The sequence below is a fragment of the Microcaecilia unicolor genome, chromosome 5 (assembly GCF_901765095.1).
Source record: "Microcaecilia unicolor chromosome 5, aMicUni1.1, whole genome shotgun sequence".
NCBI lineage: Eukaryota > Metazoa > Chordata > Amphibia > Gymnophiona > Siphonopidae > Microcaecilia > Microcaecilia unicolor.
The window spans coordinates 82,537,955-82,563,662 of record NC_044035.1 but is presented as its reverse complement, the minus strand read 5'-3'; the positions used below and the strand labels follow the sequence as shown (position 1 = coordinate 82,563,662).

The 25,708-nt window shown below is 42.6% G+C and overlaps 1 protein-coding gene across 1 annotated transcript in view; it reads left to right on the top strand.

Annotated features, from left to right (window-relative positions):
• Positions 1-12,270: 12,270 nt before the first annotated feature.
• RPP30 (ribonuclease P/MRP subunit p30) overlaps positions 12,271-25,708 on the top strand; it is a 66,832-nt gene continuing 53,394 nt past the window's right edge. Inside the window, exons 1-2 of the mRNA XM_030204821.1 lie at positions 12,271-12,728; positions 18,698-18,753. Coding sequence (XP_030060681.1) covers positions 12,338-12,728; positions 18,698-18,753 — 447 coding nt within the window. The 5' untranslated portion in view covers positions 12,271-12,337. The remainder of the gene's footprint in view (positions 12,729-18,697; positions 18,754-25,708) is intronic.

Below are 25,708 nucleotides of genomic sequence, written 5' to 3'. Positions count from 1 at the left end.
TCAGCATACAGCAAAATATGCAATAATCACCATCAAGAGAAAGTAGTGTTATCAGCTGACACAAAAATCATCAAATCAAGAGGCAAAGATATGACAAAAAAGTTAGAAAAGCAATAGAGCAGATCACTTTTCTGACTTTTGTCATATCATTTCCCTCTTGGTTTGACATTTTTTGTGTCAGCTGATAGCGCTACTTTCTTTTGATGGTGATTATTGCATATTTTGCTATATCCTGACATCCATTCAAGTTGGTACATTGATTCACCCTTTAAAATTTTAGGCTCCTGAAGCAGGCGCCTTCAGTGCCAAAAGGCAGGACTGTGTCGAGTCATACCTAGGGTGTTTAGTTTGTGATTTTGATTTTGTTAATACATTTTCCTGAGTTGGAATTTCAGTGGTTGTTCCCCTTTTTTATGTGTGTTTCTGAAAAACTAGAACTGTGATACAATTTAAATATGGCTGAGATAGATATCAAGGGCAGTAGTGTGCACAGGGTTGAGAAATGGGGTGGGAAGGTGATATAAAAGAACATCATTTATGTATGTATGTATTTAAGTTTGATACCATCCTGGTGAACTAAGTTCATTTAGGATCGTTTACAAAATAAAACAAAAAAAGAAATGTTCTTTTAAATGGAAAAGCAGAAAAATATGACAGATACAAATAGAATTAATGCACCTAATACAAATAAGCAAAACTCATATGGCTAATCCCCTAGAAATAAAAGTCTTCAACTTTTTTTCTAGATTGCAAAAGGGCAGAAATATGTCTTATCTCCAGTTGTAATTGATTCCAAGCAGCCTGGCCAACCACCCTATATGCTAAGCATTACCTACCTAAAATAGTTGAGAACCAAAATAGGACAAGAAAATTGACTAGGATAAGGAGCAATATCCTGCAGGCAGTCAAGCTTGCATGACCAACAGCTGGTTTGTATCTTAGCCAGAACAGTATAGACAGGAACAGATGGGCAGACTTGAGTTAATTAGGCCATACTTAATGTCATATACTGAAGTGGAGGAGTGGCCTAGTGGTTAGGGTGCTGGACTTTGGTCCTGAGGAACTGAGTTCGATTCCCAGCACAGGCAGCTCCGTGTAACTCTGGGCAAGTCACTTAACCCTCCATTGCCTACCACATTGAGCACGCCATGTGTGGGAAAGTGCGGGGTACAAATGTAACAAACAAAAATAAATAAATGTCATATACTGTGTTACTATGTAAAGGGTTTTTATAGATTAAATCCTAATAAAAATACTCTCCAAGAGGGGTCCTCAGGGCCAGTGACAAAGCCCAACACTCAATTTTGGGTGGGCCTGAGCCCAAGGTGAGTGGGCACAAGATCTCTACCCCCCCCCCCCATACACACACACCCAACATCTCTCCTTCCTGTCCCCCTCCCCCCTCCCAAGTGATCAGGCATCTCTCAACTCTCTTCCCCTGCCCCTCCATATAAAAGTTACATTTCTTTGCCAGCAGTGAGTAGATGGTATGAGTCCCTGCTCACTGCTGGCAAAGAACTGAACTATTTAACAGATACGGGGCGGGGGGGGGGGGGGTGGAATTGAAAGATACTGGAAAACCTGCAGGGGATGGGATGGAGAGATACCAGGAGTCTTCAGCTGGATGGTCCAGAGTCCAAAGTGGGTGGGCCTGTGCCTGCTCAGGACATTTCCAGCCAATCTAGTTTGCAGGATATCCACAATGAATATGAATGAGAGAAATCTGAACACAGTGGAGGCAATGCATGCAAATCTATCTCATTATTCATTGCAGATACTGTAAAAATCTGACTGACTGGCTGGGTGTGTCCTGAGGACTTAATTTTGCATTCCTGAATTTCCCAAATGCCATCTTGTAGGTTATATCCTATAGGAAAACATGAAAATAATAATAGAAGTGAACAGTTCATTTCTTGTTGGGTTGGTTCTTAGTTGTGCAGAAAACATCACTAACTCTGGTTATAAAAAAAAATCAGAGGAATTATGTTTTTCTCTCTTTATTTTCTACAACAAAATTATGATGAGTCATATTCACCTAAAGTCAAAAGAAAGCAGTATAGAAAATTGGTGCTGCAATGTGTTGGCTGCAAGTCAAATAAATAATGTATTTGTTATATTACATGCTAGGAGCGGACATCAAAGTCAAAATAATGTTTAGCTCTAGGATCTTTCTGAGACTTCTAAACAAGAAGTTTTATGCTTTCACAACTTAAACAGGGCTTCAATCAGTCATGGCATTTACTCAATTCATTTTTTTTAATTATTAAATTAACTTTAAAGCCAGAGTGTACCAATAAAAAAAAAAAGACATACCACACTGACAGCATAACCTTGAAAACATAAAGCAAGACAGAAGATAGCACATATAGGTCCATCTCCAAAACAAGGCATCTCGCTTTACAGGGTAAACCCAAGGTATGCATGTATTCACCAGCATGAAATTTAAATTAGAAAGGTTATATCCAGTAGGATGGTCTGTGTACTCAAGTGGGGTGGAGGAAGACAAATGTAACGCCCTTGACCTGGGCGCTCCTGGATTCGGGGTCTGACCCGAGGGCACTATATACGTACATAAGTATTGCCATACTGGGACAGACCGAAGATCCATCAAGCCCACCATCCTGATTCCAACAGTGGCCAATCCAGGTCACAAGTCCCTGGCAAGATCCCAATACAGTACAATACATTTTATGCTGCTATAAGCAGTGGATTTTCCCCAAGTCCATTTTAATAATAGTCTATGGACTTTTCCTTTAGGAAGCCATCCAAACCTTTTTTAAACCCCACTAAGCTAACCACTTTTACTACATTCTCTGGCAATGAATTCCAGAGTTTAATTACACAAGTGAAGAAATAATTTCTCTGATTTGTTTTACATTTACTACTTTCTAGCTTCATTGCGTGCCCCCTAGTCCTAGTATTTTTGGAAAAAGTAAATAAGCGATTCACGTCTACCCATTCCACTACACTCATTATTTTATAGACCTCTATCATATCTCCCCTCAGCCATCTTTTCTCCAAGCTGAAGAGCCCTAGCCGCCATAGATGGTCAGTAGCCCAACTGTTTGGGGAGGCTAAAGGGGGCAGAGCTTACCTCCATACGCTCTGTGGCAGCGACGTCAATGAAGAAAAAGACACTACAGGCTCGCCGCCAGCTTCTCCCTTCTCTCTGCACACAGTGTCCCGCCCTCGCGGAAACAGGAAATGCATCACCACAGAAGGCGGGACACTATGTGCAGAGAGAAGGGAGAAGCTGGCGGCAAGCCTGTAGTTTTTTTCTTCTTTGACGTCGCTGCCACGGAAATAAAAGGTCAAAACGCGCGGAATGGGGGCGGGCTGCATATTAAATGGAAATCCACGATTGGGCTGGAAAGGCGTAGTCTCCCCAAGCCTCTTATAACGGGGTGCCTACGCTAGCCGCTTTAGCCTTTCCTCATAGGGAAGTCATCCCAACCCCTTTATCATCTTTGTTGCCCTTCTCTGCACCTTTTCTAATTCCACTATACCTTTTTTGAGATGCAGTGACCAGAACTGAACACAATATTCGAGGTGTGGTCACACCATGGAGCGATAAAAAAGCACAGGAATAAAGTAATCCTGTGCCGAAGGAATGGATCCTCAGGAGCTTAGTCAAGATCGGGAGGCGGGGCTGGAGGTTGGGAGGCGGGGATAGGGCTGGGCAGACTTATACGGTCTGTGCCAGAGCCGGTGGTGGGAAGCGGGACTGGTGGTTGGGAGGCGGGGATAGTGCTGGACAGACTTGTACAGTCTGTGCCAGAGCCGGGGTTGGGAGGCAGGACAGACTTGTACGGTCTGTGCCAGAGCCGGGGTTGGGAGGCAGGGCTGGGGAGGTGAGGATAGTGCTGGGCAGACTTATACGGTCTGTGCCTGTGCCAGAGCCGGTGGGTGGGAGGTGGGGCTGGTGGTTGGGAGGCGGGGATAGTGCGGGGCAGACTTATACGGTCTGTGCCCTGAAGAGCATAGGTACAAATCAAAGTAGGGTATACACAAAAAGCAGCAAATATGAGTTATCTTGTTGGGCAGACTGGATGGACCGTGCAGGTCTTTTTCTGCCGTCATCTACTATGTTACTATGTTACTATTATAACTTTCTCAGTTTTGTTTTCCTTTCCTTTCCTAATAATACCTAACATTCTATTTGCTTTCTTAGTGGCTGCTGAACACTGAGCAGAGGGTTTCAACGTATCATTAACGATGATGCCTAGATCCCTTTCCCAGTTGGTGACTCCTAATGTGAAACCTTGCATTACATAACTATAGTTTGGGTTCATCACTTTGCACTTGCTCACATTAAACGTCATCTGCCATTTAGATGTCCAGTCTCTGTTGGTCCCATACTTGCCTGGCACTTGGTGCCTCCACCTGGGAAAAGAAGTGGGTGGGACTACTCTCTTCTCCTCCAGGAACCCCCCCCCCCCCCCCAAAAAAAAAAAAAAAAAAAAACTGTCCAAATGCAAACTGTGGAAAACAAGTCTGGCTGTTAGATTAGGCAGACTTGGGAGACTTTTATATTCTCACTGGTCAGCAGCTCATGCAAACTTGGTTTATTCTTCAACTCGATATTGCAGAAGGGCTGTCTGGTAAGGTTTGTCTCTTTGCGGATGATACTAAACTCTGCAAAAGGGTGGACACCCTGGAGGGTGTGAATGACATGAGGAAGGACCTAGCAAAGCTAGAGGCGTGGACCGATATTCGGCAACTAAGGTTTAATCCCAAAAAATGCAGGGTCATGCACTTGGGTCGCTAAAATCCGAGGGAACGGTACAGTATAGGAGGTGAAGTACTTCAGTGTGCGAAGGAAGAGCGGGACTTGGGGGTGATTTTTAAGAAGGGTTCCAGAGGAGATCCGGGAAATTATAGACCGGTGAGTCTGACGTCGGTGCCGGGCAAGATGGTGGAGGCTATTATTAAGAATAAAATTGCAGAGTATATACAAAAACATGGACTGATGAGACAAAGTCAGCACGGATTTAGTGAAGGGAAGTCTTGCCTCACCAATCTAATGCATTTTTTTGAGGGGGTAAGCAAACATGTGGACAATGGGGAGCCGGTTGATATTGTATATCTGGATTTTCAGAAGGCGTTTGACAAAGTGCCGCACGAAAGACTCCTGAAGAAATTGCAGAGTCATGGAATCGGAGGTAGGGTATTATTATGGATTAAGAACTGGTTGAAAGATAGGAAGCAGAGAGTAGGATTGCGTGGCCAGTATTCTCAGTGGAGGAGGGTAGTTAGTGGGGTCCCGCAGGGGTCTGTGCTGGGTCCGTTGCTTTTTAATGTATTTATAAATGACCTAGAGATGGGAATAACTAGTGAGGTAATTAAATTCGCCGATGACACAAAATTATTCAGGGTCGTCAAGTCGCAGGAGGAATGTGAACGATTACAGGAGGACCTTGCGAGACAGGGAGAATGGGCGTGCAAGTGGCAGATGAAGTTCAATGTTGACAAGTGCAAAGTGATGCATGTGGGTAAGAGGAACCCGAATTATAGCTACGTCTTGCAAGGTTCCGCGTTAGGAGTTACGGATCAAGAAAGGGATCTGGGTGTCGTCGTCGATGATACGCTGAAACCTTCTGCTCAGTGTGCTGCTGCGGCTAGGAAAGCGAATAGAATGTTGGGTGTTATTAGGAAGGGTATGGAGTCCAGGTGTGCGGATGTTATAATGCCGTTGTATCGCTCCATGGTGCGACCACACCTGGAGTATTGTGTTCAGTACTGGTCTCCGTATCTCAAAAAAGATATAGTAGAATTGGAAAAGGTACAGCGAAGGGCGACGAAAATGATAGTGGGGATGGGACGACTTTCCTATGAAGAGAGGCTGAGAAGGCTAGGGCTTTTCAGCTTGGAGAAGAGACGGCTGAGGGGAGATATGATAGAAGTGTATAAAATAATGAGTGGAATGGATCGGGTGGATGTGAAGCGACTGTTCACGCTATCCAAAAATACTAGGACTAGAGGGCATGAGTTGAAGCTACAGTGTGGTAAATTTAAAACGAATCGGAGAAACTTTTTCTTCACCCAACGTGTAATTAGACTCTGGAATTCGTTGCCGGAGAACGTGGTACGGGCGGTTAGCTTGACGGAGTTTAAAAAGGGGTTAGATAGATTCCTAAAGGACAAGTCCATAGACCGCTATTAAATGGACTTGGAAAAATTCCGCATTTTTAGGTATAACTTGTCTGGAATGTTTTTACGTTTGGGGAGCGTGCCAGGTGCCCTTGACCTGGATTGGCCACTGTCGGTGACAGGATGCTGGGCTAGATGGACCTTTGGTCTTTCCCAGTATGGCACTACTTATGTACTTATGTACTTATATGTGTCTGATGACCTTAAAGCTTTCAAACAGGTAGAAAAAGCGACGGCCAAAGCCAGAAGGATGCTTAGGTGCATAAAGAGAGGCATGTCCAGCAGGAAAAAGGAGGTGATAGTGCCATTGTATAAGTCTCTGTTGAGGCCTCATTTGGAGTACTGCGTGCAGTTCTGGAGACAACACCTGCAGAAAGATATAAACAGGATGGAATCAGTCCAGAGGGTGGGTATGAAATTAGTAAGTGGTCTTGAATGCAAAAATTATAGGGACAGGCTTATGATGTATACGCTGGAAGAGAGGAGGGAGAGAGGAGACATGATAGAAACGTTTAAATATCTCAAGGGCATTTATGTACAGGAAGAGAGCCTTTTTCAAATGAAGGAGAGCTCTGGAATGAGGGGACATATGACAAAGTTAAGAGGGAATAGGCTTAGGAGTAACCTAAGGAAGTATTATTTCACAGAAAGGGTGGTGGAGGCGTGGAATGGCCTCCCGGTGTAGGTGGTGGAGTCTAGGACTGTTCCAGAATTTAAAAGGCATGGGATAAGCATGTGGGATCACTTAGGAACAGGTAGAATTGGGGGTTACAGAGGATGGGCAGACTGGATGGGTCATTTAGCCTTTATCTGCTGTCATGTTTCTATGTTTCTATTATCAATATGGATGATATAGAAACTCCTAAACAGGAGAGAAGTTTCCAGTAGGAGCCAAAAAGATGTTAAACAAAACTGGAGATAGGACAGAGTCCTGTGGAACCTCAACCAGTAATGAAAACCTGTATTATACTACTTTTGCTGGTTCCCTCTTATTAGCTAAAAAGATTCAGACCAACTTCAAACCTACCCTCCACACACCAGTGGTCTAACAATGGTACAAAAGGTATAATTCACCATATAAAAAGCAGCAGATATATCCAAATTGTAGAAAAAAACTGTCCCTGATCTAATTCCCTCAAGAAAAAATTCATGAAACTCCTCCTTATGTTGCTCAATAAAGCTGACCATACAAAAATTGAGAGCACCAATAGCCATTTTAAATTATCTAGTTATAGGTAGCACTGACCTTTCTACTGGATGAACCGACTCCAAAAGTAAAGTGTGATGTCTTGATAGTATGTTCCTCAGATGTCAGTAGTTGGGCTAATTCTTGGAGTTGTTCATGGTGTCAGATGGCATCCTAGCAAATTTATGTATGCTAGTACATTTGCAAAAGTTTTAAAAAGCCCTCATATACACCACATCAGATGGCTCCGTGCAGGCTATGGTGTCATAAATGACACTACATATAACATCATATTTGATGACATTTATGGTATCCATGCATGTACTGTGCACTCTATTTAAGTGCACGCTCGGATAAGAGCATGCTCTTTTTAACTGCATGCCGTACTTCGGTCCCGCTTTTGGCACCATCAATTCCTATGGGGACAAAGTTCGTTTTAGCGCACCACTGATAAGTGCAAGATTCGCTTATATGCATGGTTCAAGACCGCTCCCCTGCAGGAAAGACTCCACAAAAGCGCGCTCGCATGGAATATGGAAGCCGATTGGCACATGACAACCAACGAGATTTCAAATTTACTGCCCCTTTAACTGCCACAGGCAGAATAAGCGAAAGGATGTTGTTAGGGCGTACACCGGGGTTGTCGTCGCGGCGGAATTGTAAGACTTTAATACTGGCTGAACGAATAGAAGTTCTTAAAAAATTAGAAAACAAAGTCAAGCATCTATTGCTAAAGAATATGGTGTCAATCCAAGTCAAATTTCACGTGTCTTGAAGCAGAAAGACCAGCTTCTGGAAGACTGGCAAAACAATACAAATCCACAACGGAAACGAAAATGAGCAGGAAAAGCTGAGGAGGTAGAAGATGTTCTTCGGTGGTTTTCTCGAGTCAGGAGCAGACAGTTTCCTGCCAGTGGTCCACTGCTTATGGAGAAAGCTAACCAGGTAGCAGAAAGTCTTGGACTGACTGAATTCAAAGCCGCTGTTGGATGGTTGGAAAGATGGAAGGAGAGGAACAGCATAAAATTCAAGAAACAGCATGGTGAAAAACAAGACGCTGATGACTTTGGTGCTGAAAATTGGGTTGTTTCAGTTCTTCCTACCATCTTGAACGAGTTTGCACCTCGTGACATTTTCAATGCTGACGAAAATGGTCTCTACTGGCGAGAGATTCCTGATGGAACACTTGCATTCAAACATGCCGAAACTACTGGAGGTAAAACATTGAAGTACTGACTGACAATCCTCCTTTGCTGAAATATGGTTGGGAGTGAGAAGTTGGAACCCCTCGTCATTGGAAAGAGCAAACAGCCCCGTTGCTTCAAGAAAGTTAAGCAACTTCCTGTGTCATACGAGGCTAACGCAAATTCATGGATGACTGGGGAAATTTGGAAGCAGTGGCTAAAGAAGTTAAACACTAGAATGCGGGCACAAAAGCGTCTTTTGTGATAACTGTGCTGCACACAGGGATGATGTCAGGCTGTCTAACGTCAAGGTGGTCTTCCTGCCACCAAACACTACCTCTCTGATCCAACCTATGGATCAGGGCATAATAGCCAATTTCAAACAACATTATCGGGCTCTTGTGCTATGTTGTCTGATGAGCGTTATGGATGACCAGACTGGGAAGGATAAACGTGCTGTTGAACTGGCTCGTAATCTATCACTGTTGGATTCCTTACATTTGCAGTAGAGGAGTGTGGTAGCCGTGTTAGTCCACTCTTAAGGTTATCATTTTACATTTGCAGAAAGAAGCCTGGAATCATGTTACACAGGCAACCATTGTGAACTGCTACAAGCGGGCAAGCTTTGTTAAGGATGTGGAGAGGGACGAAACAGGTGCAGCTGTTGCAAACGCGTCAGATGAAGAGGTTATTGACATCCCAGCCGGTTTTACTGAAGAGGAGTTCCATCGCTATGTAGCTGTTGATTACGATCTACAAACAGCTGAAGACAGCACTGATGTTGAGATATGCTCCTACACACAGGCAACAATGACTGATGATGGAACAGATGAAGAAATGAGCAGCGAGGCACATGCTAATGAAATTCAACAACCTCCTCCTTTCACTTTTGTAAGAGCGCTGGAGAGTCTCAACACCATGCGGGCCTATCTGGAGGCCACTGGATGTCAGTGCTATGACAGTTTTTACCATCTGGCAGACGTAGTCTATGGAACTCACAGACCCAAGAATGTACAGAGGACTATAACTGATTACTTCAAGCCAGCCTAATGTCAGTTAACTGAGACTGTATACTGTACGTATAATAATAATAAACAGTACAGTACATATGTTTATCAGATGTCAAGCATCTTTGGGTCACAACGGTTAAGTGCATGCTCTGGTTAACTGCATGCATTTCTTTGGTCCCAGACCCTTGCACTTAAGTGGATTGCACTGAATATATATAGTAATTGATTGGACGTAATAATCTGGACATATCTAGTTCCTGAAGTTCAGTGGAATAAAATGGGAGATACTGTGCTTTCATATTATTTTTACATTTTCACAGTAAATTGCATAAACAAACATGGATGGTTGTCATAGGTGCCAACATTTCAAAATGAAAAGAGATGCCAAACACAATGAAGGAGTTTTTTTCAATCTTGGTGAAAGTCGGCACCCATGTACTGACACTCACAGAGTTGGTCCAATATCTGTTTTCTGTAACACTTCAGATTTTTTTTTCTAAAGTTTAAGGGGCCCTTTTACTAGGCTGTGCAAAATGTGGCCTGTGCTATAACTAGTGCAGGGCTTTCCCATATGCATGGAGGGGCATTTTCAATATGACGTCTATATGTGAATTTGGACGTTTTACACAAAACGTCCAAATTCTGAACAGGAAAAAAAGTCATTTTTGAAAAAGAAAAGCGTCTATCTTTTTTTCTGAAAATACTATGGACATTTTGTGATTTGGATGAGGTTTTTTTTTTTGGTCCATTTTGGGGAAAAAAAACGTCCAAGTGCAAAATGTAGAAAATCAAGCCATTGGGATGTAGGAGGAGCCAGCATTTTAAGTAGATTGAATCCCCCTGACATCCCAGCACAGAAATAGGCACCCTAGGGGGAACTGCAGTGGACTTCATAAAATCTCCCAAGTACACATCTGACCATTGCTCTCTTACTTTGTCTGCTGAGTCCCCCAAAACTGACCCAAAATCCCCAACCCCCAACTGTACACCACTACCATAGCCCTTAAGGGTGAAGGGGGCACCTATATGTGGGTACAGTGGGTTTCTGGTGAGTTTTGGAGGGCTCGCAGTTTCCTCCACAATTGTAACAGATAGGGAGAAGTAGGAGGCTGGGTCCATCTGTCTGCAGTGCACTGCACCCACCACTAGACTATTCCAGGGACCTGCATGCTATTCTGATGGGCCTGAGTATAACTTCTGAGGGTGGCACAGAGGCTGGCAAGTAATGTTTTTCATCACATTTTGGGGAGGGTGGGAGGGGGTTAGTGACCACTGGGGGAATAAGGGAAGATCATTCCTGATTCCCACCAGTGGTCATCTGGTCATTTAAGGCACCTTTTTGAGCCTTATTCATAATAAAAACAGGTCTAGCTCAAAACATCTAAATTTTAGTCCTGGATGTTTTTGTTTTGTTCCATTATGGCTGAAAAATATCTAAGTGTTAGGAACACCCAAGTCCCACCCTGAACATGCCCCTGAAATGACCCCTTGAGATTTGGACGGACTTCATAGAAAAACATCTAAAAATAGGGTTCAAAAATACTGATTTGGACATTTTTGTGAGAAAAACGTCCAGATGCAGATATGTCACTTTTTAGATGTTTTTCTCTTTTGAAAATGAGACTGTTAGGCAACTTTTAATGAAGCAGTAAAATGGCCCCATTTTCCATTTCATCTATTAATGGCCACGCGCTAATTTCCCCATTAGCACGTGGTCATTAACACGTACCAATCGCTATTTTCTAGGCAATAGGAGCTCCTGCACTAATCACACACTAATTAGTTAGTGTGCAGTAATGTAACCAGTTAACACAGAATACACCTACTCTCCACTCCCAAACATGCCCCCAGTGCTAAAAACTAAAAAGTATTTTTTAGCATGTGAGAAGCACATGCCAATCCAAAAACTACCTGTGTGCACCCTGCTTTAGTGTTTACTGTAGCTTACTAACAGGGCCACTAAGTTTACAAACTAGAACAATTTAGGGGGTCCTTTTACAAAGGCATGCTGAAAGATGGCTTGCAGTAGTGTAGGCAAGGGTTTTGGGCGTGCGCCAATCCATTTTTTAGTGTGCCTGTAAAAAAGGCCTTTTTTGCTGAAAATGGATGTGCGGCAAAATCAAAATTGTCGCGCATCCATTTTGGGTCTGAGACCATACCGCTAGCCATTGACCTAGTGGTAAAGACTCACACGGTTACGTGCCCGAAAATAAAAAATATTTTTCAGACTCACACCAAAAATGAAATTACCGCAAGAGCCACGCAATAGTCGGGTGGTAACTCCATTTTGGCATGCATTGGGCACGTGTAGATGCTTACGTGGCTTAGTAAAAGGGCCCCATGATTTCTAAATTCCTTCATCTAAGGTTGAAATGTAAGAAACGATATTCTATGCAGTAGTTTTCTTTAAACTATTCTTGCATATCCCTCGTCCTTCCAGGAAAAATAATCCTGAAAGTTTTGGCTTTAAATGTGCATTTGACTTCATTACAATAAAATACAAAAAAAAGGACTGTGATTAAAATGTCCAGCGAGACCACTGGGAAGCATGCTCACGTCTCAGGTATCAATACTCAACCCGTGTGGCGAAACTGCAATGGGTGGTATGTAGGAAACTGGAATGCCCACAAGAGGTCGCTAACGCTTTTCACTTGAGCTTAGGAAGACGCTAAAATGATTATGTTCTTTTTTCAACGAAACTGCAAGCACGTAATGCTCTTCTGATGAAGAACTGTATCTTAGAAAACTCATTACACACAAGAAATATATCACTGCTTCTTTTCTTTACACTGGCCATAGGCAGCAGAATGGACTGGGTCTATGGTCCTAACGGTATTTTGACCAAAACAACCATCACCAGATGTAAGCTTGGAGGTAGAACTGGAGATTGGGTTGTTTGGCCCTTCCAACCAAAAATATGTTCCACAACCCCTTACACTAGTGGAATTTCTTGTTTGTCTGCACTCTGCATTGTGCAAGGAGGAAGCTTCCTTGGCATTGAGCACCGAGAACCCGTAAGAAACTACAAGTCCCTTCGTGCTATGCGCGACGCAGACGCCGTAGTCAGCGCACCATCCACGCGATTCGTCTGGTGCCTGAACTACTGCTTTTCCAGCATGTCCGTGTTCGCTGATTTGAACGTTTCCTACACTTCCGATGTAAAAAGGCTCCAGAGTATCTTGGAGACCGCGGCTCATCGTAAGTTATGTGCCTCTCTCGCAGCCAGGCTTTGCGCACTGTCTTTCCTAACTTCTCCCTCCATGTTTGGTAAGAGGCTGCTGCTCTGCTATTATTATTGTAGGAGGAAGGTAGGTTAGTTGACAAGACACTCAGCATGCGATACGGGTTAGTAACCATGAGGTTTTCCTGGTCTTGTGGCTTTGCTGTGAAGGTATTGCAATGGGTTCCACTATTCTTTAGCATGGTGGTTTACATCCAGTTTTTCCATGTTAAACTTCTGGTATGGTAAGGGTTTTAGCATAAAATCGGCATTAAAAAAACACTGTATTAAAGACTTGTACAGTGGGCATGCAGAATGACTACATCTGCAACTTTACGTGATGTAAAAAATCCTTTCTAAATTTTGGTGTGGCTTTTTGCCTCCCTTAGTGCTGTATATATCAGCACGGATCCCACGATGGGGGCAGGGGAGTATTTTAGTTTCCATTCACACCAACCAAGCCTCGCCTGGGATTTCCTTCACGGGCAGGCTTGATGTGGTCACCAGGTATTTTTTAATTATGCAGGGGCCGTATTGCTTCTTCCTTCTGTCCGTGCTTCAGCCAATCCCTATTGACTCTTGCATTTCACAGGAAACGTGCAAAAAACAGCTGATGGAGGAAACAGCAGTGAATTGCCATGTGCAGTTTTTCTGTCAAAATGGTGTAATTTGCAATTTGAATGATGTTTGTTTACTGTATTCTGTTTAAAAGTTTGTTCATGTGCTATGAAACTCCTAACATACAGCTTATTGTGTCGGCCACATGCATAAAAATGCTGCTCTAGGGGGAATTTCACACAGGAAAAAAATTACAAAGAAAATGTTCTGCACAGTATTTTAGGAAGTTGTTTACTTGGGAAAAAATTAAGTTATGCCCAGCATCCTGTTTCAAACAGTGGCCAATTCAGGTCACAAATACCTGGCAAGATCCCAAAAAAGTACAAAACATTCTGTTCTGCTTATCCCAGAAATAGTGGATTTTCCCCAAGTCCGTTTAATAATGGTCTATGGACTTTTCCTTTAGGAAGCCGGCCAAACCTTTTTTTAAACTCCGCTAAGCTAACCGCCTTTACCACATTCTCTGGCAACGAATTCCAGAGTTTAATTACATGTTGAGTGAAGAAACATTTTATCCGATTCGTTTTAAATTTACTACATTGTAGCTTCATCACATGCCCCCTAGTCCTAGTATTTTTGGAAAGCATAAACAGACGCTTCACATCTACCCATTCAACTCCACTCATTATTTTATAGACCCCTATTATCTCTTCTCAGCCGCCTTTTCTCCAAGCTGAAGAGCCCTAGCCGCTTTAGCCTTTCCTCATAGGGAAGTCATCCCATCCCCTTTATCATTTTCATCGCTCTTCCTGTACCTTTTCTAATTCCACGATATCTTTTTTGAGATGCGGCGACCAGAATTGAACACAATATTCGAGGTGCAGTCGCACCATGGAGCGATAAAAAGGCATTATAACATCCTCGTTTTTGTTTTCCGTTCCTTTCCTAATAATACCTAACATTCTATTTGCTTTCTTAGCCGCAGCAGCACACTGAGCAGAAGGTTTCAACGTATCATCAACGACGACACCTAGATCCCTTTCTTGGTCTGTGACTGCTAACGTGGAACCTTGCATGACGTAACTATAATTCGGGTTCCTCTTACCCACATGCATCACGTTGCAGTTTCTCACATTAAATGTCATCTGCCATTTAGACTCCCAGTCTCGTAAGATCCTCTTGTAATTTTTCACAATCCTGCGATTTAACGACTTTGAATAACTTTGTGTCATCAGCAAATTTAATTACCTCACTAGTTACTCCCATCATTATAAATATATTAAAAAGCAGCGGTCCCAGCACAGATCCCTGGGGAACCCCACTAACTACCCTTCTCCATTGAGAATACTGACCATTTAACCCTACTCTCTGTTTTCTATATTTTAACCAGTTTTTAATACACAATAGATCACCACCTCCTATCCCATGACTCTTCAATTTCCACTGGAGTCTTTTATGAGGTACTTTGTCAAACGCCTTCTGAAAATCCAGATACACAATATCAACCGGCTCACCTTTATCCACATGTTTGTTCACCCCTTCAAAGAAATGTAGTAGATTGGTGAAGCAAGACTTCCCTTCACTAAATCCATGTTGACTTTGTCTCATTAATCCATGCTTTTGAATATGCTCTGTAATTTTGTTCTTTATAATACTCTACCATTTTGCCCGGCACCAATGTCAGACTCACCGGTCTAAAATTTCTGGGATCTCCTCTGGAACTTTTTTAAAAAATCGGCGTTACATTGGCCACCCTTCAATCTTCCGGTACCACGCTCGATTTTAAGGATAAATTACATATTACTAACAATAGCTCCGCAAGTTCATTGTTCAGTTCTATCAGTACTCTGCGATGAATACCATCTGGTCCAGGAGATTTGCTACTCTTCAGTTTGTAGAACTGCCCCATTACATCCTCCAGGTTTACAGAGACTTCATTAAGTTTCTCCGACTCATCAGCTTCGAATACCATTTCTGGCACCGGTTTCCCACCCAAATCTTCCTCGGTGAAGACCGAAGCAAAGAATTCATTTAATCTTGCTGCTACGGTTTTGTCTTCCCTGGTCGTCCCTTTTACTCCTCGGTCATCTAGCGGTCCAACTGATGCTTTTGCCATCTTCCTGCTTTTAATATACCTTAAAAAAAATTGTTACTATGTGCTTTTGCCTCCAACACAATCTTTTTTTTGAAGTCCCTCTTAGCCTTCCTTCCTTATCAGCGCTTTGCATTTGACTTGACATTCCTTATGCTGCATGTTATTATTTTCAGTCAGTTCCTTCTTCCATTTTCTGAAGGATTTTCTTTTAGCTATAATAGCTTCCTTCACCTCACTTTTTAACCATGCCGGCTGTTGTTTGGTCTTCTGTCCTCCTTTTTTAATATTTATTTTATTTGTTACATTTGTATCCCACATTTTCCCACCTATTTGCGGAATATATTCGGCCTGGGCTTCCAGGATGGTGTTTTTGAACAACATCCATGCCTGATGTAAATTTTTGACCCTCGCAGCCGCTACTCTAAGTTTTTTTTTTCTTCACTGTTCTCAGTTTATCATAGTCTTTTTTTATTTATTTATTTATTAATTTGCTGCACTTGTATCCCACATTTTCACACCTATTTAAAGTTAAACGCTAACGTATTTGATTTCCTATGTATACTTACTTCAAAGCTAATATCAAATCCGATCGTATTATGATCACTGTTATCAAGCGGCCCCAACACCATTACCTCTCGCACCAGATCATGCGCTCCACTAAGGACTAGGTTTTGAATTTTTCCTTCTCTCGTTGGCTCCTGTACCAGCTGCTCCATAAAGCTACCAGCTGCTCCATAAAGCTGTCCTTGATTTCATCAAGGAATTTTACCTCCCTAGCGTGCCCTGGTGTTATATTTACATCATGTTCTCAGTCAAGGCAGACCCAGGGTCTGGGACTATATCCAGGTTTTGGGGTCAGTGGTACCATGGACAAGGGCTTATATGCGGCCATTACAGGAGTATCTTCTCAGCCGTTGGTCTCCGGTGTCAGAGAAGTACAAGACGGCTGAGGGGAGACATGATAGAGGTACATAAAATAATGAGTGGCGTGGAACAGGTGAATGTGAAGCGTCTGTTCACGCTTTCCAAAAATACTAGGACTAGGGGGCATGCGATGAAACTACAGTGTAGTAAATGTAAAACAAATCGGAGAAAATATTTCTTCACCCAACGCATAATTAAACTCTGGAATTCGTTGCCGGAGAACGTGGTGAAGGCAGTTAGCTTAGCGGAGTTTAAAAAGGGGTTAGACGGTTTCCTAAAGAACAAGTCCATAAACCACTACTAAATGGACTTGGGAAAAATCCACATTCCAGGAATAACATGTATAGAATGTTTGTACGTTTGGGATGCTTCGCCAGGTGCCCTTGGCCTGGATTGGCCGCTGTCATGGACAGGATGCTGGGCTCGATGGACCCTTGGTCTTTTCCCAGTGTGGCATTACTTATGTACTTGGATGCTGGTTGCCAGATGGAGTGTGCAGAATTTGACCATGGGAACTCCCTTTGATAACACAATGGGAGGTGGTGACAAACAGATGCTAGCAAGTTGGGTTGGGGAGTTCTTTACAAGTTTGATCTGGCACAGAGCACCTGGACAGAACAGGAGTCTCAGTGGTCGATAAATAGCTTGGAGCTCAGGGTAGTGCAGAATGCCAGCTTCACTCCCTTTCTGGAAGGGGCCTTGTTCAGAGTTTTTTTCCAACAATGCGACAGTAGTGGTTTATATCAACAAGCAAGGCGGGAACCGCAGCTGTCTGAAGGTGGTGGAGGTGGCCTCCCTCATAAGTTGGGCTAAGAAAAATCTTCTCTGTTTGTCGACAGCTTACATCGCTGGGTTCTTGAATGTGGAGGTGGATTTCCTCTGCAGGCACTCATTGCACCTGGGAGAATGAGAACTAGTCCAGCCAGGGTTTTCAGCTGATAGTGGACCAATGGAGTTCTCCGCTTCAGAACTTGATGGTGAAGAAAAGGACTGCCAAAGTGCCTAAGTTCTTGAGCCATCGGGAAAAAAATGGGCTCGATGAGGATAGATGCCCTACTGCAGCCCTGGCTGGAGACATCTATTGTATGTCTTCCCTTCTTAGCCCATTTTAGGCTGATATTAAAAAAGAATCACATTGCACTGGGGTTGAATAATTCTCATAGACCCAGATTGATGCGGAGGTCGTGGTATGCCTACCTGCTGTACCAGCAGGTAGAGTGTATGGAGCAAGAAGTTGCTCTGTTTTCCCATGGTGGACAGAAGATATATTCCCACTGGCAAAACTTAAGGAATGTCCGTTATCGGTAAGGCATAATCATACTTTTAATTATGTGTGAAACTCCAGACGTGCACAGTTCTTTTTTGGGCTGCACGGTGCCAGGATGATGTGACCTAAGCACAAATTCTGTATTGGCAATTACATGTGTAATTGCTGTTGGAGAGGCAGCTTTTAACTCCTAACTCCTATTCACTTGTTCAGTACCCACGTCTGTTTTATAATTCCCACCTTAAGTAATTCCCTTATCCCTTATTTGACCTGTTTGTCTTGATTAGATTGGAAGCTCTGTTGAGTAGGGACTGTCTCTTCATGTCCAGTGTACAGTGCTGTGTACGTCTGCTAGTTTTCTAGAAATAAGTAGCGGTAGTAGTAACACTAGTGTAAGTCCCAAGTTAAGTGTCTAACTTTAGGCGCGAGAACCTATTCTAGCTCAAAGGCTGGTCTAAATTCTTGCACGTAACTTATGTGTATAAGTGCTTGGCACACCACTGACCTGGCCATGCAGAAAAAAAAACATTTCTCTTGCAGCTATCACTGCTGCCACTTAACAAGCAGCATTATTTAGGCCCCACAGCCTCCCTGAGAGCCAGTGCAGAGGCTGCGAACATGATGTAAGTGGCAGCGGTGGAGGTACTAGAAAATAGCATACCAGCTTGGTGGGGGTGCACCAATAGGCATTGGATCACTTTAGCAAAGGAGGGAGCAGCTGCAGCTTACAAGTGGCTGCGTGCACAATAAAAGGTGCGTTTTTAAAGCAGCTTCTTGTAGACACCCAAGGTTGCATTTATTTGATCACCTAGGGTAATGCCATCAAAGGAATTTACATAGATGCAAAATGTACCTCTGTTCTCTGCCGGTGGCATTTGGTTTATCCAGCTTTTTTTATTGGGACTATCACGCTTGGTCTGCATTATATTCTGGGTAAAGTTAAATTGTGTGTGACTGGTTGCCTCAAGTTTCCTTTTCGGGTCTTATAACTTGTTCTGCTAATAGGAAAAAAACAGATAAAACATTTAGTACATTTGCCTGTTCTGTCTTTTAATATTATTAGATTCATGCTGTTAACTATGTATTTATTTTTAATTTTCTAGTTGGATATTCAACTGTTGCAATTAATCATATTGCTGATTTTCAAGAAAAGAAAAAGGTATGGCTGTTTTTGAAAGACTATCAACATGTTTCTCAAAGAAATGTAAGATTACAGTACTGTTTGTGTATATGAATCTGTGTCTGTCTAGTCCACATCACAGAAGGAAGAGAGAAACTACAGAAAAAACAATCAGAATGTTGGATTCCTCTGTTTGGTGTACCATAGGGATCACCTATATCTCCCTTGTTGTACAATCTGTATATGAGTACACTAAATATGATCTCGTATTCTACTGAAAGAATTTTTTCATATGCAGATAAAGTATTTTTATTGCTCCCTATTCATACAAATATGAAATTGTTCATTTGTAGGCTACTGGAAGTTATGGAACAGGTTTGTCAGTGGTTATTAACATATCGTTTAATGGTTAATACTGAGAAGACAAATTTTCATTTATTTGTTACATTTGTATTCCACATTTTCCCACCTATTTGCAAGCTCAATGTGGCTTTCATTAGTACCGTAGAGGCGTTCGCTAATTCCGGTATAAACAGTTACACAGTGATTTTATGGTAGAATAGGGTTCATGTTAGGGCATCATATAGAGGAAGAGTTACGTTATGTCCATTACGTTCTTTGGTTTCGTCGTGTTGCTGAGTTCCAGTGTTTAAGTAGGGTCGGTAGGGTATGCCTTTTTGAACAGGTAAGTTTTTAGTGATTTCCGGAAGTTTAGGTGGTTATATGTTGTTTTCACGGCTTTTGGTAGTGCGTTCCATAATTGTGTGCTTATGTAGGAAAAGCTGGATGCATAAGTTGATTTGTATTTGAGTCCTTTGCAGCTTGGGTAGTGGAGGTTTAGATATGTTCATGTTGATCCGGTTGTGTTTCTGATTGGTAGGGGTAGGTCGATGAGGTCTGTCATGTATCCCGGGGCCTCGCCGTTGATCTGGGGTGTTTATATTTGTGGGGTTGTTCATGTTGTGTTGGGATGAGAGGATGATGCAGTGTGTTTTTTCTGTACTGAGTTTTAGTTGAAATGCATTTGCCCATGAGTCCATGATGTTCAATAATTCTTTTCTTAAAGTTACTTTTGCTATTCAGATGAATCGGGTGTCTGTATCTATTGCAGCTCATGATAACTCTTGAGCAACGTTCTAACCAGATTGGATCTTTGGAGGCCATGTTGGCAGCGCTTCAAGTTCAAGTGGCTGTGTTAAACGATAAATTGTACACATTTAAGAAGATGAATATCTGGAGAATCACATTGGAAGGAAAAATCTTAGATTTGTGATTTTTTTCCCATATCTCCTCTGATTTCACCATCTAATATAGTACAGAAGTACTTTGAGATCTTAAAAATACCTTTCAGATGCTTTACCACCACATGTGCAGGCCCAGTGCTTAGTGTTGGGAAGTGGGAAAGGTTTAGGAAGTCATCGGAAAGATTAATTGAATTTGATAGAGTTCCTTGAATCATTACTTGAAGTTATTACTCAAAGAACTACTTTGCTGGTGACTTTTGCTTTAGAACCAGAAATAATATCCTTCGTTTGTATTTCTGCTTTATAAATGAGCTGCTTATGGGTCTAAAGTATGTGTTTTGCCAAGAATTTCTGGCGACCCAGAGCCTTGGCTCTGGGTGTGAATTTTGTGTTAAAATTTCCTTGTCAATGTGTTTAGTTGTTTGAATGTAAAAGTTATTTCTTTATAGATCTCAAATCACTCTTGGACTTTATTTTGGAAAAAGAAGAATTAAGGTTTAATTGCCCGCTGTTAGGACTGACTAGGGGTATTTAGTGGAGAATGCGTCAGTACTTGATTTAATATTTGTTTTGTTTCATTTTCTTGTTTCTTGGCTCCTTTATTACCTGTGTGGACAGTTTGTATGATTGACTAATATTATCCTTTTCTTTTAATTTTCCTTATTGTTTCTTAGTAGGTATGTGTATAGCACAGGGTTGGTTTTCTGTGATTGTAATTTCAAAAATTTAAATTAAAAAAAAAAAAAAAAAAAAAAGTCTTTTGAGAGGCCTTATCTAGAAGAGAGCCAATTGTCCTAAACTGTCTCGTAGCAAAAAAGCAGGATTTTACTAAAGCAGATATGTGCTGCTCAAAAGAAAACTCTGTATAATTATGGTTCTAATTGTTTTTCCAAGAGTTTCCCCGTTATTTCTGTTTATGTAATTTAAATTGAAGTTGATATTGCTCAAGATACAAGGGTAACATCAAACCCTAATACTGGCTATGATATCATAATGTAGGTGTAAACCCTGTTAGTATCAACCAGTTATGCAATTGTTTAACTTTGGTGTAGGCTTACTTAAGCTGCATGTCTTTCTGTAGGTTTGACTGAGCTCCAAGTGGGGTAGCGGATATATAAAATGCTTCCCATACTTCCAGGTCATTATGCATATGTCAAGATCCATGATCCATGCATGACCTACTACCACTATTTAACATTTCTAAAGCGCTACCAGGGTTGCGCAGCGCTGTACAATTAACAAAGAAGGACAGTCTCTGCTCAAAGGAGCTTACAATCTAAAGGGGAAACAAGATCCTAGGGGAATTGAATAAGGTTGGGGAGAGAGTGGGTGCTGTGCTCTTTCCGGTAACCCAGCACACCACAGATTTTGATGGATTGAGTACAAGGCCATTCTCACAAAGCCAAGATGATATTGCCGTTAGAGCAGGGGTGAGAGCAGAAAGATCAGGGGATAGTGGGCTGGTCTCACGAAGAAGTAGAATATTGTCAGCATAGTAAAAAGCATGTACGCCGAGATCTTGAATTAAGATAGCAAAAGGACTTAAGAAGATATTAAAAAGAAGAAGGGCAAGGTCAGAGCCCTGTGGAATACCACATGTGGAAGGAAGGGTAACAGAATGGAGTGTGGATAAGAAACGATAAAAGCGCATCAAGTAAGAGAGAAGGTGAATCAGAAGAGCATAGAATTTGAGATACCTAAATCTTGAAGTCTTTGGAGTAGAATACTGTGATCCACAAAATCGAGTGCAGCTGTGAGATTCAAAGAGACAAGCATTACAATATTCCCCCTATCGAGAGAGGAGCGGAGCAAGTTCAAAAGAGTGGCCAGGGTTGTCTCACAGCTGTGCCTGGGACAAAAGCCTGACTGACACGGATTAAGGATGTTCATATTCTGTACGAAGTCTGAAAGTTTAAAAACGTGTTCTGTAATTTTGGAGATAAATGGACGATAATTAAAAGGTAGGTCTGGGTTAAGAGAGGGTTTGTTCAGGAGAGGACGAACCATGGTCAGAGTGATAGTGTGGAGGAGTAGCCTAGTGATTAGTACAGCGGCCTTTGTTCCTGGGAAACTGGGATCAATTCCCACAGCAGCTCCTTGTGACTGTGGGCAAGTCACTTAACCCTCCAAAGTAAGTACTTGTACATAATATGTAAACCGCTTTGATTGTAACCACAGAAAAGCGGTATCTCAAGTCCCATTTCCCCACCCCCCCCCCCCTCCTCCCAATGGAACATGTCCAAGTGTAAGGCTGTTGGAGACCATCTGGAGAACATAAGGGAGTAGACAGTAATGGGCTTCAGAGAGCCAAGAAGAGGGTATAGGATCAAGTAAACAAGATCTGGAACGAATATGGCACACTGTTCTGTAAAGGTTATTAATTCCATTGAACATTATTAAGAATTAAGTTTTTTGTTTGGGGGGGGGGGGGGGGTTGCCGGGTTCTTGAAGTCTGAATTAGCCACTGTCGGAGACAGGATGCTGGGCTTGATGGACCCTTGGTCTTTTCCCAGTATGGCGGTGCTTATGTACTTATGTAAAAGAAGACCAGCACTTCATTAGAATTAGGAAAGGAAGGGAGAGCATTTGATCAGTGGAAATAGGTGAGTAAAGAGGAGATGAGCTGATGAACGAATTGAAAGCTGTTAACACAATTAGCTTCCTTCTCTTCCTTATCTTAGAAATGAAAAAATTAGCAAGGTAATTCGAAGACTTGAGAACAAGTGGGAGAGTTCACATTGCCAATAATAGTAAGATCACGTAGCAACAAAAAGAGCTTCTTAGGCCTATTTGCAGCTTTCAGAGATGAGTAAAAAGCCTTCTTTGTTTTTACCCGAGTATGGTAGAAGTTGTAAGATCTTTTATACATAGTGAGTGAAGCAGCATTTGGCAAAGGATTCCCACGTTTTTCAGTCACAGGAGTGGGTCTGGCAGAGTCAGCATCAGTCCGCTGGTTATGCCACGTCCTTGGGTAGTTTGCTGTACATTCTACTCCATGGCTGCTCCCCGGCCAGGTTCTACACAGTCTAGAGGTTCTGGCTTCAGGCTGATTGTGGTCTGTCCTCTAGTAAGGAGGCTGGTGAGAGTTTCTATTTAATGACTTAGGATTCAAGTTACCCAAGGAACTTGGCTGGTTTTCAAGGAACAAATGGCGCACGCAGAGGAACTTCCAGAGAAGATGATTGAGGAAGCAACGCGAAGGGCACAACAGCACTTCGGCTGTCGGGGGGTTTGGGTCCCCCGTCAGCACAGGTAGTCCACAACGGCGGCGGGGGGCGGTTCTTGCCGGCACGGGGGGGTCGACAGGGTTGCGGAAGGGGGGGGGGTTGAGGGGGCCGTAGCGCGGGGGGGGGGGGGGAGAAATTGCCTGCCTAGGGCCCGTTTCCTTGCCTTCAGAATCAGGCCTTTTTTACTAGTATATTATATTACATTACATTGCATTTGTGTCTGGTCAACGGGTTGTTTAAAGGCAAAGCAGCTTCCTAATGTATGGTATCCCTTTAGATCAGGGGTTTTCAACCCAGTCCTCGGGACACACCCAGGCAGTCAGGGTTTTCAGAAAACCCCAGCTGGCTGGGTGTGCCCCGAGAACTGGGTTTAAAGCCTCTGTATTAGATAATGGGGGATCTTTAGGCTTTGGACTTTTCTCCACAGGAGAGCGAGCAGGCTGGCAGTCTCTGAATCTAATTGCAGGGTAGCGACGTGCTCATCACTGTTTCAGTATAGGTATCACAATTCAGAGGTTCGGTCTAGGGCAGGAGGAACCTTTAGGAACGTGGTTCTTGGAGGATATTGTCTTTCTCCCTCCTGGGATATTAAAGATTTGGTATGTCTCACTTGTCTGGACTGGTCCACCTAGCAGGATAATAAGGAAGATGGAATCTGTTCTTATCTCCTAATTTCCTTTCCTTGATTTCTGCCAGACTTATCCAGGACCAGCCCAGGAAGATTATAGCTCTTCAGGTCATGCCCATCAATTTCTCAATGGTTTAAGATTTTTTGTTGTTGGTTTTTTTTTTTTGTGTGTGGGGGGGGGGGGTGGAGGAATCAGTTTATTCTCCCAAGGGTTTTGGACAGATTTGTTTCGCCATCGTATTGGGGTTGGTTTAGTGTGCTTGTTTCACAGATTTGTTTCTTTCTAGTTCTGCTTTTTTCAATAATATACTGCCAGTTTCCAAGACTGCACCACTCCTTAATACCTATGATGTACGTTGTATCATAACTTATCTTCTTACTTAAAGAATGCCATGATGTGATATTTGCCAATGCGTTCATTAAGATCTGAAGAAATGGGGGGGGGGGGGGGGGGGGAGGGAGGTTTAGGAGGGATGGGATGGGTAGGGGTCCTGAGAGGCAAGAAGGGATGGAACTGGGGAATAATACAAATTTGATAAAGGCTGAAGTATTGGATTGGTTATTCTGAACAGTTTAATAGGTGTACTAGTGCAGTAAGAGGTGTTCATTTGGTCTGCAACTAGAGCACCACCATGTTATTACTATTTGTTTGCTAAAGCGTTAGAGAGTTGTGTTCTGTCTCATTGGATTGTATCACGAAACGCATGATATGTTCTGTTTCAGAATTTGTGTATTATTTACTAACTAGTAAAAAAGCCCCGTTTCTGATGCAAATGAAACGGGGGCTAGCAAGGTTTTCTTCAGAGTGTGCATGTGGGAGTGTGTGTGTCCCTGCCCTCTCTCTCTCTCTCCGTCCCCCTCCCCCCTCCGAGTCCAGTCCTTCAGTGTTAAGTTTCCTGCTGTACTGTGTTTGTGTTACAGAGAGAGTGAGGGCGTCTCTGTCCCCACCCCCCTCTGAGTCCTTCACTGTTACAGAGAGAGGGATTTCCTGCTGTGCTGTTTTCCTTCACTCATGGGGAAACCGGATAGCTCTGGCGCTTCACACTTCCGGCTGGAGGCTTCAGAACGTTGGTGGTGCCTTTTATATATAGAGATAAAGACTTCATGAAAATTAAAAAAAAAAAAGATCTGAAGAGAAAAATAATCTTGTGGTGCCACCTTTGCAGTGTTTTCATGTGGATTTGACTTGGACTAGTGCTTTTTCCATCACTAGCCCAGTACAGTGGAACAAATTACTGCTATGGCTGAAGTTATCTTTGTTTAAATAGCATTTAAAAGACTTGATGTTTGGCATATTTTGTGCCTGCTTGAATATTGCTTCTCCTTTTGACTTAGTGGTTTGCTGCATTATTATTTATTGAACTGTGTACCTCTGTATTCTCTGGTTTGAGAGTGTTTTTGTTTGTAATTTTATTATTGTATCGTTCCATGGTGCGACCGCACCTTGACTATTGTGTCCAATTCTGGTCACCGCATCTGAAGAAAGATATAGTGGAATTGGAAAAGGTACAGCGAAGAGCAACGAAAATGATAGCGGGGATGGGACGACTTCCCTATGAAGAAAGACTAAGGAGGCTAGGGCTTTTCAGTCTGGAGAAGAGACGGCTGAGGGGAGACATGATAGAGGCATATAAAATAATGAGTGAAGTGGAACAGGTGGATGTGAAGCGTCTGTTCACGCTTTCCAAAAATACTAGGACTAGGGGGCATGCGATGAAACTACAGTGTAGTAAATTTAAAACAAGTTGGAGAAAATCTTTCTTCACCCAACGCATAATTAAACTCTGGAATTCGTTGCCGGAGAACGTGGTGAAGGCGGTTAGCTTGGCAGAGTTTAAAAAGGGGTTAGAGGGTTTCCTAAAGGACAAGTCCATAAACCACTACTAAATGGACTT